The 14,149-nt window shown below is 46.7% G+C and overlaps 1 protein-coding gene across 6 annotated transcripts in view; it reads right to left on the reverse strand.

Annotated features, from left to right (window-relative positions):
* Positions 1-14,149, reverse strand: part of Hk1 (hexokinase 1) — an 87,720-nt gene that overhangs the window by 3,062 nt on the left and 70,509 nt on the right. For all 6 annotated transcript variants that reach the window (XM_070020939.1, XM_070020938.1, XM_070020940.1 and 3 more), the window contains 8 exons: positions 12,167-12,400; positions 7,942-8,246; positions 6,530-6,678; positions 6,121-6,240; positions 4,076-4,171; positions 3,240-3,339; positions 1,681-1,864; positions 158-313 (listed from right to left, as the gene is read on the reverse strand). In XM_070020939.1, coding sequence (XP_069877040.1) covers positions 158-313; positions 1,681-1,864; positions 3,240-3,339; positions 4,076-4,171; positions 6,121-6,240; positions 6,530-6,678; positions 7,942-8,246; positions 12,167-12,400 — 1,344 coding nt within the window. The remainder of the gene's footprint in view (positions 1-157; positions 314-1,680; positions 1,865-3,239; positions 3,340-4,075; positions 4,172-6,120; positions 6,241-6,529; positions 6,679-7,941; positions 8,247-12,166; positions 12,401-14,149) is intronic.

A 14,149-nucleotide genomic window follows, 5' to 3' on the forward strand; every position in this document is an offset into this window, starting at 1 on the left:
AAATTCTGATACAGGCTACAACTTGGATGAACCATGAAAACATTTCACTAAGTGCAATATACCAGACATAAAAGGGCAAACAATGTACGTTTCTACTTATACGAGGCACCTAGAGTACTAGAGCACAGTCTGGTAGCAGAATTCCCTCCCCACTCACCTCTCAATCTGAGAGAGAAACTTGGTCTCAAAGATGCCCCGGGTCTTGAGTGGCTCAGAGATCTGTCCTCGGAAGAGGAATCCTTTCTTGGTGAAGTCAATCAAGATGTTGCGGACAATTTCACCCAGGTACATACCACTGATCATCTTCTCATACCTGGTGCAGGAGAAGAGGGCTGGGTGACTATGCCAAATGATCAAGAGGACTAATAGCTCTCTACTAGCCCCTGTTCTCAGTCACTCCAGGTCTCTTACTACCCCTCCAGGGCAGAGCCACAGACCTGCCCTGTGCTGCCCCATGAGGCAGAGAGTACTAGGAAGGACCAGGAACCTCTGCGCCCCCATCCAACACAAAGCCTATAGATGGTCTCCTTCTCCCATGGACTTCCTGCTTTTGCCTGGCTGAATCCCTATTGGCCAAGTGCCCTGTCCCCAACAAGGCCCTACCACAGTGCTCCCCACGTGGGCTCTGCCTGCCTTTTTCAGGCTCCCTCACACCACATTCTTTTCCTTCTCCTTGGCAGCACACAGACTCGCTGTCTCCTGTCACCACCACCGCAGTGACTGACAGCCCTGAGGACAGGGAGTGTGTCTCTCAACTCCCAAATCCCAGGACACAGTCCAACACAGTGAGTATACGGGCTCTGCCTGCCTTTTTCAGGCTCCCTCACACCACATTCTTCTCCTTCTCCTTGGCAGCACACAGACTCGCTGTCTCCTGTCACCACCACCGCAGTGACTGACAGCCCTGAGGACAGGGAGTGTGTCTCTCAACTCCCAAATCCCAGGACACAGTCCAACACAGTGAGTATACGAGGGTTAATGGAATGAAAAGACGACAAAGGAAAGTTCCTGTGTTTCTTTAAAAGTTGCGGAACCACCCGGGGCCGATAAAGCACAATGCAGAGGGTAAGATCACACAGACCAAAAAAAAATATTGAAAGGTCACACACTCCTAAGGTCAAATCAGAGCCCACCTTCCTGTTCCATGGGACCTGACTTGGGCCAGCTTGTCCTGGTTATCATTGCATGATTTTTAGAGAGTTAGAATATCTATTCCTTTCATTTCTGAGTGGACATTGACATTTCAGTCCAGTCCCCTGGCCAATTGCAAAGCTGCAAAAAGCCACTAGGGGGTGCAGGAGCTTGCAATGGGATGGAGGAATTGGAACAGGGCCTAGGTATAATACCCTACCCTTCATATATTATTCCTATGAGTAGGAAAGGAAGAGCGACTGGAAGGCCAAATTCTCCCAGGCCAGAAAAAGGCCACTGAGGCAGTGGTATGTCCACTGACACCTGCCCTCTAGGCATATTCTACGACCTTCTTGTCCCCTATCAGTGCCCCATGTGCCCCATCTCCCTGGGTTTTTTTTTGCCAGAAGCCAAGAGGAGTAAACCAGAGGGATCAGTTCCCAAGCCTTTGCCCAAACCTCAGTCCTACTAGAAACTTCTACTGTAAGAAGTGCAGCTCAACACTCTCCCCATCCTGTCCCTTAGGGGCTTCCTCTGCCGGACAGTTACCTTTGCTTCCCAGTGTTTAGAGAATATTCGTCCACTGTTCTGTCATACTCGGTTCTGATATCGTCCAGACACCCATTGTCCCCAAAGGCACCCCACTCCATGTTGATACACATTAGGCCTTGGTCCCCTTCCAACATTTCCACGTTCCTCATTTCCTCCATGTAGCAGGCATTACAGCCAGTCCCTGCAACACACAATGAGATGAATGATGAGGCTGCTACGCCTGGGAGCTGAGCTGCAGGGCCTGAAGCCGGGGGTCGGTGACTACATGGATAAGGAAACATGCAGAAGAACAAGACAGCTGTGCTTTCCCAAGGTTCTCTAGGAAAATCTTAAAATAGAACTAGAGAATCTAAGTCACATAGAAAGAACCTAAGTTATATTTTGGGTGTGTGACTGTGTGTGCATGCCCGTAGTAGGGCTTGAGCTGAGGGCCTGGGCACTATCCAAGGTGCTGAGTTCAAGAAAGATGCTTGAGCCACAGTTCCATTTCAGCTTTTCGGTGGTTAAGTGGAGATAAGAGTCTCACAGTCTTTCCTGCCTGGGCTGGCTTTGAACCACAATCATTAGACCTCAGCCTCCTGAGTAGCTCGAGCAATGCCTAGCCTGACTATATTAACCTAACCTGGGCTATATTAATGTTGAGAAGATGGTCTTATGACAGAGGGAAAGTCACTGGACTCTGGTACCAGCTCCCAGGTAAGGTACAGCTGCAGGCCAAGGGGGCCACCCATTCCACACCCAGGCCCTGGAGCACCTAATCTAGGTGGGATAGTGTGGACCTTGAACATCAAGAGGACAATTCAAGGCCATGCCCTCTGGCCAAATAAGATCCAAAGTACTTGGTCCTTTGGTCATTTCCATCAAGCAAGGGCTCAGAGCAGAGGTCACTAGACTGCAAGATTACCTACGCACATGTATTCACTAGCTGTAGAAATAGAGAGACCATTAAGATCCACCAATGAGTCTTCTTCATGCCCTACCTTCTAGAGGTAAAGCAGAGGGTTCTCTCCTCTCCTATTTCTCCCTACTTTATCCTGTTCAACTAAAATAAATCTTGGCTCAACTTCCACCCTGCGAGGTTCTCCTTCTGTGAGATCTCTCAAAACACTTTCCAGCCAGGTGCTAGTGGCTCACATCTGGCTCAGGAGGCTGAGATCTGACGATTGAGGTTCAAAGCCAGCCTGGGCAGGAAATGTCCATCAGATTCATCTCCAATTAACCACCAGAAAACCAGAAGTGGAGCTGTGGCTCAAGTGGTAGAGTGCTTGCCTTGAGCTGAAGAGCTCAGGGACAGCTCCAAAGCCCAGAGTCCAAGCCTCACCACCACCACCACCACCAAAAAAAAAAAAAAAAAAACCCAAAACACTTTCTATCAAGTCCCTGTAATCTATCCAGAAAAGGGAAGTGGTTCATTTGTCCTTCCCCTCTCTCATAACCACTTCCAGCCTGACCCCCTACTCCTCCAACATGTCCTGGGGACCCCACATAGCTCCAGTGGGCTGCCCTGCCGCACCTAGCCTTCCTTTCCCAATTAGAGACCCTTCCAGGACACCTACCTACAATAAGTCCAATCTCACAGGTGGGCTCCTCGTAGGCACAGGTCATCATGGTGCCCACTGTGTCGTTGACCATAGCCACGATATCCAGGTCAAATTCCTTTGAAAAGAAAAGGGCGTGGCTTTAGGGAAGCAGCAACTAGGACTGGCTTGAGTCCTGTTATTTCAGCAATACTGGGGTTTTCTCTGGCTATGAAGGTGTCAGGAAACATGGCAAATTCTAGAAGTAGGTTCTGAATGCTGACATGATTATGGCATGATTACTACATGATTACTCTTTATGTCACTCTATCATGCCAGCAGAAGTCATGTATGATGCCTGCATTCTAGAAAACCATGTTCATTAGCATGCCATGGTCCAGCTGATAGTACCAGGCTATGTATAGGTGTGCTTTTCCCTTTCTCCATTCATATGAGAGTCATGATTTTACCTTTCTTTAAAAATTTCATACTAGAGCCAGGAGTGCTGGTATACAACATACCCATAATCCCAGCCCTCGAGCGGCAGAGAAAAAAAGATGGTGAGCTTGAGTCCAGCCAAGGGTACAGGGCAGAAAAATATTGTCTCAAAAATCAGTATTTTCTTTTCAATACTTCAACATGGAAAAGTGATGACTCCAGTTTAATGGCTGGCAATTGAGCAAGAAAATGGAGAACTTCTATTAGCCAAGTCACACAACACGATCTTGAGATCTCAACCTCCTGAGCATCAAGGATTATTGGCATGAGCCGCCAGGTTCTGGCTTCTTCCAAATCCTCACAAGCTGGTACAATTTTTATAACCCCCAAAAGCAGTAAATAGCTTTACAAACATTACTAATAGCTGTAACAGTTACCTCTCTCCTTTTTATTGCGTCCTTTAGTAAGGTGGCTACATCATGACCAACACAGTCCGTTGCCTTAAAGCCTTTTGTCCAGGTGACTAGGACTCCCTGAAACATGAGAAACACCAGCACAACCCGGTGATTAAATGTTCTGGGCACCAGACAACTTGTCAATTAAACATCCCTCCCTGGTAAAGTTATAGAGACCTTACATTCTGACAATGCATAAACACCAGGGTAACGCGCCAGACAGTCTCCAGCCTGTCTGATTTATAATCCCCATTTCATGAATGGAGAAACTGAGGCATAAAGTTCATGGTATGAGGGTGTTTAGTGGTAGAGAACTTGCCTAATATGCACTAGGCTTTTGGTTTTGAGAATTCCTCAGCATTGATTATTGAGCATTTAAAAAGATATTGGTCCCAAGTGCTGATGGCACATGGCTGTAATCCTAGCTACTTAGGAGGCTGAGAACTGGAAGATCACGGCTCAAAGCAAACACAGGCAACCAAGTCTGTGAGACTCCATCTCTGATTAACCACCCAAATGTTGGATTGGAGGCATAGCTTAAGTAGTAGAGAACTAGCCAAACAAACCAAGCTATAGGCAAAATCTTAAGTTCAATCCCGGATACCAACAATAAGTGACTTAAGGAATTTTTTTTTTTTTTTACAAGAAAATGGTAATGGTGGACCATTTTTAGCCTGATTCTTTGCCTGGTGCCATCCATGGTACAAACAAGTAATTCCCCAGAAGTGTTTTCTGACCACATTAAGTAAAGAAATGCAAATTTTGTTAACGTTGCATTACCCCCAAGGAAATTTTAGGTGTGGTTGGACTAAAGTCACATACTTGCTGGATAAAAGGTATCATAGGTATGCATTATAATAAAGATAAGGAGCTTTAAAACAAAAAACAAAACAAGCCAGGCACTGGTGGCTCAGCCCTGTAATCCTAGCTGAGATCTGAGGATCACAGTTAAAAGCCAGCTTGGGCAGGAAAGATGGGACTCTTATCTCCAATAAACCATGAGAAAACCTCAAGCGGCACTGTGGCTCAAGTGGTAGAGTGCTAGCCTTGAGCTGAAGAGTTGAGGGACAGTGCCCTGGCCCAGAGTTCAAGCCCCACAACAGACAAAATGAAACAAAACAAAACATATGAAGTTGAGTATGGTGATTCCCACCTGTAAACCCAGTATTTGGGAAATGAAGGCAGGAGGGTCAAGTTCAAGACCAGTTTGAGCTACATAGCCAGATTTTGTCTCCATAACAACAACACACACACACACAAGTCCTTTGAAAACTGAAAAAAACAAGTGTACACAGATCTTATTGCTAAGATCAAAAAGGAGGAAAGGCACCACATCAGCACGAAACTATATTACATCACCTTATGTGGCCCTGCACAATACTAGACATGGCCTTAATCCTGGCCATGCTTCCACTTGAACCACACAGCTCTGCAACAGACGGGCTGGTTTTGACTCAATGACTGCTCTCTGCTCCCTCTGTCCACAATATTGCCCACTCCACCCCATTCTCACCCCTACTTTACCCCCACCTCACCCCACCCCCTCCCATAGACCTTCCTGACAGGCACTGAGCACAGATGAAAGTGTGAGACTCCCTGAGGGCAGCCCCATAACCCTCTGTTCAGTGCCCAAGGCTTGATATTCCATTTACTGAGCAAGTATCACAGTGATTTTCTGCTGACAGAACACTGCACTAAGCAATGGACTACATAGGTCCTTGCTTGGGGAGCACATACTAGCCAAAAAGAAAGCAGTTACCAAAAGTGCTCAGAGCTATAGTATTACAGGCGGCAGCAGAGGGCCAGGTTCTTTGTGATGGAGGTTCCAAAGGAGCAAATGCTCTCGTCAGAATAGAGTCTTAGGATGTGCTGGAGGGGGTGAAGGAAGGCCTGGGTTGACCCACTGTGACCTGTGAGTCCGTCTTGGGTACCCAGGTATGACTGGAGAAGACCTCACAGGACAGCCCACCTGGGCCACTGCCACGCAGCGCTGTCTGAGGTACTGACAAACCTCAGAAAAGACTCACCGCATCCAGACTTGTCTGCTTGCAGGGAAAGGAGAAGGTGAAGCCCAGCGGCAACCGGGGCCCTTTAATTCCCATATAGTCGAGGAAGTCAGAGATGCAGGAGACAATGTGGTCAAAAAGCTTTAGGAGATAAGAACAGATCACATAGGCTCGATCGGCTTTCACACTTACAGCACATATGCATTAAGTACACATACACACATATGTGCACATTCTTAATGTCTGCAGCATAAGACTCTCAGGACTTTCCCAACCCCTATCACCATTGGGAAGGCATGGCCGAAGGTACCCAACGTTGTGGCCCACAAGGTTCCAGGTATAAGGCTGTAGATATCACATGACTACCAACGGCCACTGGCCTTGTGTATGACACACACATTCTGGGAGTGTAAAGTTCAGTGCTGCCTACCTCTTCCCCGGTGCCCTGCATGATTTCCAAGGGAATGGCATAGATCTTGTTGTGCATCTCCACTGTTCTCTTTTTCCCACTACGGATTTTCACCAGCAGGACACGGAAATTCGTTCCTCCGAGATCCAGGGCCAAGAAGTCACCATTCTCTGTTACATCAAGGAGCACAAAGGTCACAGAGAGCTAAGTGCTTCTAGGCAGCCAATAACCCAGAAACCCCAGATTAGCACGAGTTTTAGAAACTGTAATCCCATTTCCCATCAAGCCATCGTGCAGGCTCAGAGACCGGTAGCCACGGAACCCTGACACAAGAACTGGGCCATACTAAAGGACAAAAGGTCTCATGAGTCAATCACTGTCACAATAAACAAGCTTCACTAGGGTAACTAAGAAGCCTAGCACCATGCACCGATTTTAGGGAACCCCACATAAAAATGACTAATTGACACTGATGTATAGTATTATTCCCCTTCCTACACCATCTTTTGTAGTGTGGCTGTGCAGTCCTCCAACCAAAAGATGGAGTTTGTGTCTCCCCAACTTTGGATCTTGGACCAAGAGAGTGTGACAAGGCCAGGCACCAGATAGCTCATGCCTGTAATCTTAGCTGCTCAGGAGGCTGAGCTCTGAGGATCATGGTTCAAAGCCAGCTTGGGCAGAAAAGTCCACGAGACTCTTATCGCTAATCAACTTGCAAGAAACCAGAAGTGACATTTGGAAGAGATGGGAAAGAAGTGACATTGATCAAGATGCATTGTATTCACAAGCGGACATGCTGAACTGAAACTCCTTTGTAGAACGACTTAAAGATTAATAATAATAATAATAATAATAAGCTGGAAGTGGAGATATAGCTCAAGTGGTATAGTGCTAGCCTTGAGAGAAAAAGGAAGTGAGAAACTGAAGCCCTGAGTCCAAGCCCCAGTACTGGCGCACATATGCGTGCACGAGCACACACAAAGTAACATACATAAGATGTATCATATCACCAACATTCATTATTCGAAGGAGCCACTCCAAAAGTTATTCAGGGTCTCCAAAGAGCTCAGCTCCAGTTAGAACAAGGAAGAACAGAATAGGGGTTGGGTGCTTTCTCCAATCCACTCAGGCATGCAAGGCCCCAGGCCCTTCTCCCCAGGACACCCTGCCAGGACTGAAGAAGGCAGCCTTGTTCATGAATTGTGTGCATTCACCCTTCCCTCCCAGTTTGAAGCCCACTTTCCAACAGCCTAATGGGAGGAAATGATGTGCCCTGAGCCTCTCACACAACAAATGAGTCATACATAACAATGGCATACAGGTGAGTGAGTTCCCAGCTCCTGCCACATCCTGCACAGCCAGTCCATGGGAGGATGCAGCTCCCCCAGCCCCGCTGTCCCTGGGCCGTGGCCACACAACCCACAGCCCCTCACCGGTCCCATCCGGGGTGCTTCTGACAAAGGAGGGCAGCATCCTGACAGTGGCCTCTTCATGTGTCTTCTTCGCCAGCCCAATCTCCATTTCTTGCCGCATCCTCTGCTTCACCTCCAGCAGCATCTCCTTGGTAAGGCGGAAGTGGGCCAGGGTCTCTTCTATCTGCCGGTGCTGCTCGGCCAGGCGGTAGGCCACCGCAGTCACCATGGCAGCTCCTTTGCCACTGCCGCTCTCCGAGAGGAGGAAACGCACATCAGTGTCAGGCACCAGGCGCCTCAGGGTCTTGTGGAAACGCCGGGAATACCTGAAGGAGGGAGGGCAAGGAGGAGCACTTTAGCAGTACTGGGCCATCATTCACGGTGCTTTCCTTCTATGCTCTACACTGGCTTTGGGTCGTCAAGCAAGTCCTACTCATTCACTACAGAAAAGGCAGTAAATGAAGACAAGTAAAAAAACATATTGTCCTTAATCACACGTAAAAGAGAGGCTTCACCTGGACACTTGGAATCTGTAATCTTAGCTACTCAGGAGGCTGAGATCTGAGGATAACAGCCCTGGCAGAAAAGTATGCAAGATTCCCTTTCCAATTAATCAGCAAAATGCTGGACTATAAAATCATGGCTCAAGTGGTAGAGGACCAGCTGTAAGAAAGAAGGGGGGAAAGGGGCTGGGAAGGTGGCTCAGTGTTAGCGCGCTTGCCTTGCATGCATGAGGCCCTGGGTTCGATTCCTCAGCACCACGTAAGCAGGAAAAAAAGCCGGAAGTGGCGCTGTGGCTCAATGGTAGAGTGCTAGCCTTGACCTGAAGAGCTGAAGGACAGCACCCAGGCCCAGAGTTCAGGCCCTATGACCGGACCCCCCCCCAAAAAAAAAGAAAGAGAGAGAGAGAGAGAGAAAGAGAGAGAGAGAGAGAGAGAGAGAGAGAGAGAGAGAGAGAGAGAGAGAGAGAGAGAGAGAGAGAGATTTTGTCATTATTTTATGAGTAATGAATATAAAAAGCTGAGGTCCAAAGGGATTTTGCCCTTCCATTAGACATACCATAGTGGTCAAAAACACAATGCTCCAAAGTCAGATCAAAAAAAGGAATGGGCCAGGCATTAGTGGCTCATACCTGAAATCCTAGCTACTCAGGAGGCTGAGGATCTGCTAGCCAAGGCAACAAAATCCCTAAGACTTTTATCTTCAATTAACCACCAGAAAACCAAAGTGGTGCTGTGGCTCAAAGTGGTAGCGGGCTAGCTTTGAGCAAAAAGACCTCAGGGACAGCACCCAAGCCTAGAGTTCAAGCCCCAAAACTGACAAAAAAAAGAAAAGAAAAAAACAAGTGATCCCCCCCCCCCCCAAATTCCACATAAGGTGACTCTGAGCCAGTTACTTAACCTTGGAGTAAACAAGGATTCTGGTGTTTGGCTACAAGGTATGGGGCAAACTGAATGAGTCTATTAAATGCTGAGATTAGGAGAAAGGATTAATGTTATTGCTCTTGTTTTTTATTTTCACTTGGCTCTTTCCCTTTTCCTCCTCCCCACAAAAGTATGGAGCCTGTTTGGTGGCAAGAAGAAAATTTAGGATTGTGTGACACACGGAAATTGGCTTCCTGCATGGAGGGCTATCTGCCAAAAAAAAAAAAAAAAAAAAAACAGGTTAACAATGTGAAAAATACTAAGGCTTTCTTCTGCAAAAATCAGCCACACCTGGCTACGGATAAGAATACATGGTGCTTTTCATAACTTTTTGGACTGTATTCTATAAAGTTTCAATTCTGAGCCAAGTGCCTATGGCTCATACCTGTAATCCTAGCTACTCAGGAGGCTGAGATCAGAGGATTGGGGTTTGAAGCCAGACTTGTATCTCCAATTAACTACCAAAATAGCCAGAAATGGGGTTTTGGCTCAAGTACTCACAACCCAGAGGCAGTGTCTAGGCCCTGAGTTCAATTTCCAGAACTGGTAGATGCACGCGCGCACGCGCACACGCACGCGCACACACACACACACACACACACACACACACACACACACACACACACACACACACACACACACACACACTCTCTCTCTCTCTCTCTCTTTCTCTCTCTCTCTCAGAATGTGAACTTGCAGATAAAGGTCTGAATATAGCTGACTGTACAACAATATAGATGTTAACACCACCAAACTGTACATTTTAAAATAGTTCAAAATTAATATATCTTAAGTGTGCTTTACCACATTAAAAAACTCAATATGAGGTTGTAAATCCTTAGGCTTTCTGTTCCAAATTTTAGCCAATAAATTTCAAAAGAAAACAAAAAAAAAATGGGTACAGTGAGATACCTCTACATTCCAGTTACTTGGGAAGCTGAGGCAAAAAAATTGCTGTGTTCAATCAGGAGTTTGAGACCTACATGGTCCACAAAGCAAGATATAGCTTCTTACAGGGGACCCGAGGTGAGAAAGAAAGTCCAAAGAAATAGATGGCTAGTTGCCATCTATTTCATACATACACTCTCTCTCTGTCTCTCTGTCTCTCTGTCTCTCTGTCTCTCTCTCTCTCTCTCACACACACACACACACACACACACACACACACACACACAATGTACAGTACTGGAGACTGAACTCAGGTGCTGGCTAGGAAACTGCTCTATTGCTGAGCCATGACTATAATTTTTTAAATTTATTTTATTTTTTTAAATATAATTTTATTATTTTTATTAAGATGTTAGGTAATGAGTACAATTTTATGGTTTGTTTTCATTTTTTTGGTGGGGGGGTGGGGGCTGAACTCTGGGCCTGAGCGCTGTCCCTCAGCTCTTAATTCAAATCTAGCACTTTACCCCTTGAGCCACAGTGCCACTTCCAGTTTTCTGGTGGTTTATTGGAGATAAGTCTCCCGGATTTTCCTGCCCAGGCTGGCTTTGAACCACAATCCTGAGATCTCAGCCTCCTGAGTAGCTAGGATTACAGGCGTGAGCCACCAGCGCCTGGCTACAATTCTATGTTTAAAAATTTTTTATTTTAATCACAGAATTATACTCTTGCCAAACAACAATAGAACAAATCTTTTCCCCTTGGCAACACAGAACTATTGCCGCTTAAATCTACATTGGCCTAACTGTCCCCGGAGCTGGGGGTGAAGGGAGAGTACTTTCCAGGACCCTGAATCTGCATGAAACCTAAGGTCCTGCCCACAAAATGCCACAGGCAATTTCTCAAATTTGCTAAAGACAGAATTAACTTTTAGCCACTTATAAAATGCCCAACCATGTTATCCCTGGCCAAGACCACTTTTGGACATTAAGGTCCGCCAGTGCAGGGACTGGCAAAGGAGGCAGCAGAGGTCCTCATCAACAACGGGATTATCTACAGCATACATCTCCATCTCTGCTCACCGCGTCAACAAGTTGCTCATTCAAAAGAGCAATGTCTAAGCTGGGTGCTGGTGGCTCACACCTACAATTTTATCTACTCAGGAAGCTGAGATCTGTTCATCAAAGTTCAAAGCTAACTGAGGCAGGAAAGTACCAGACCAAAAGCCTGACATGGGGATGTGGCTCAAGTGGTAGAGTACAACTCTTAAACAAAAATCCAAGGGCCATCACTCAGGCCCTGAGTTCAAGTTCCAATACAAGCATATGTGCATGCGAGCACACACACATATACACAAATAATATCTGAGGGCTTGGTGGGTTGTACTGTAGTGTGAAGTTTCTAAAAGGAGAATGTAGACCACATCTATGACATATACTATAATAAGGATAAAGTTCCTCCCCATGAAAGGCAGACACACTGTACCCAAGGCTCCTGGTCACCAGAGAAATCTCTAGGGAAAGTTTGGAAACGAAGAGAGAGAAAGTATGTAAGAGCAATACCAGGAAGAATCTGCTGAGGGTGAGACTTCCCAAATGGACAACTCCATCAGACTTTGTGATAAATGCCTATAATCCCCAGCACTCAAGAAGCTGAGGCAGAGAAGATCATGAGTTCAATCAAGGCCTTGGTGTGGGGGGGGGAAGAAAGGGGGATGGGGAGTTGAAATAGCAAAATCCTGTCTGGAAAAAACAAAATGAAAACCAAACCAAATGGGGAACTGTAACCTTTCTGCCCAGAAGTAGGCATTGTCATGTCTGCCAAAAAAAACCAGAAATAACAAACCTTCCCTCGATGCACAAGTCTGACCCTTGGAAAAGGGCTTTAGCCTCTGCTGAGTAGGGAGAGCCAAGCTGAGCTAAGGGCAAACTCACTGTGGATGCGTCTTGTAGAGAGAGCCGTCCACACCAACAGTGGTCCGCAGCCTGGGTGTGCCCTTGTTATCACGCAGCCGGTTCAAGATGGTGCTCAGCGTGGCTGCCACCAGGTTGGCTGAGCGAAATGTGACAATAGTGCACACGTGCTGCACCGAAATACAGTCATCGTCAGATGGCTCCACTCCCAGGCGGGTCAGGATTTCTTTGGCATTGTGGAGGCCTTCTTTATTCCTGTGGGTTGGAGGCCGGCAGTTAGTTCAGGAGCGCACCAGCAGTGCAGAAGGGACAGGGAGTGTGGGACCCACCTGAAATCTGCTTGGGACTGAGATTGTCAAAGGCCTAAGGAGTAGCTTCCCCCATAGGAAATATGGACTGGTCATGGGGAAAACGTGCCAGACTGGGTTATGACTTGCCAGGCACACAGATGAAAGTGCACAGGCAAGACCACGTAGCCACTGAGCAGGTGGAGAAAGTACCGTACTCCCTTTAATCTTCTGCTGTTGTATGTCTTCTATATCTTTGGTTGTTCACAAGTACTTCATAGTTTTGCTGCTATTGTACATAGCACCTTAAAACTCTACTCCCCCCCCACCTCTCTCTCTCTCATAACACACACACACACACACACACACACACACACACACACACACACACACACACACACACACACACACACACACACACACACACTTCAATGTAGTATATGCAAAAGGGAAACCTAGGTGAAGATTATGTGCAGGAATCCTCTATAAATTTCAAGTTCATTCAAAAACTGTATCCCTGGTTTAATGAGAACAAATAGAACTCTAATGCTCCACTATGTTCTTCAGCTCTCTAAGCTCTCCTGTCACTCTAGTCATTTGTCTACAGATGTCCTTGAAGGCTTCAAAGAGACATTTAATTACAGTTGCAACAGTGGCAGTTTTACTTCTTCCTTTTTTTTGATTCTTATGTCTTACACGTCTCTTCTTCCCTCTTAAAAACCTTGCTAAGACTCCAGCACAAGGCCAGCGAGAGAGAGAGAGAGATACCATAGTGAATTTAGGGAGAATGTCTAACACCTCCCCTGGGAGCACATTCTTTGGAGACAGCCTTTATCACAATCCATGTGCTTTCTACAGCTAGGTCACATACATGTATGTTTCTTGGTACCTAAAGAGCCAACAGCAGAAGGCAGCCAAGAGGAAGGCAGGCATTTCCTGACCTTACCAATGACTCTGAAGTTAAGCTGTAATCTATTTGTTCCCCCTCCTTCCTAGCAGCTGACCAGGAGACCTGAGAAGAGGAAAGGATGGAAACTCAGAGCTGGGGTTCTGCACCACGGCTCCTGAAGCATCAAGGCATGCAAGGTAGTGAGTCTCCAAACACCCCTAGAGGAGCCAGCGGCCTCCTCTAGTGGCAAAGACAACTGTTGTACATCTTCTGTGACACTGTGAAGCCACTGGCTCCACAGGTTTGTCAGAAGCACAGAGAGGGCAGTGGAAATGACTCCTTACGCAGATGGCCTCACCTAACTATATGGTGTGTCCTGAACCTGGAACAAAAAAAGGTGGCATATGGATGCCAGCCACAGACAAGAGTCCTATAGACTTGGAGGCACTGGATTACACTGCCCAGCCACTGGTGCCAAGCTTACCTACAAGCCCTCTGAGAGCAGAGGCCTATGACTAACAGCGAAGACATAGGTCCCTAGGCATAGGTCCCTTAAGGGCCACCAAAGCCAGGTGCTGGCTGGACCCTGCCCTTCTATGACTACCTTCCAGGTATCACTGTTCATAAATGTTTCTCAAACTTACATTTATGGCTGACTACAAGGTTCTCTGAAAATTGTGGTGGTGGAGAAAGATTTGAGGCACAAGGTTTGGGCCATAATTCATCTCTAAAAGGAAGCTAAATGGAGAGCGTTTTGCCAGATCTACCCCAGTACCATCTTGAGGTCTCTAGGGTTCTTGGAATACAGTCTGGAGAAGGTTATGATAT

This window comes from Dipodomys merriami, unplaced genomic scaffold (assembly GCF_024711535.1).
Source record: "Dipodomys merriami isolate MVZ:Mamm:240054 unplaced genomic scaffold, mDipMer1.0.p SCAF_14, whole genome shotgun sequence".
Taxonomy (NCBI): Eukaryota; Metazoa; Chordata; class Mammalia; order Rodentia; family Heteromyidae; genus Dipodomys; species Dipodomys merriami.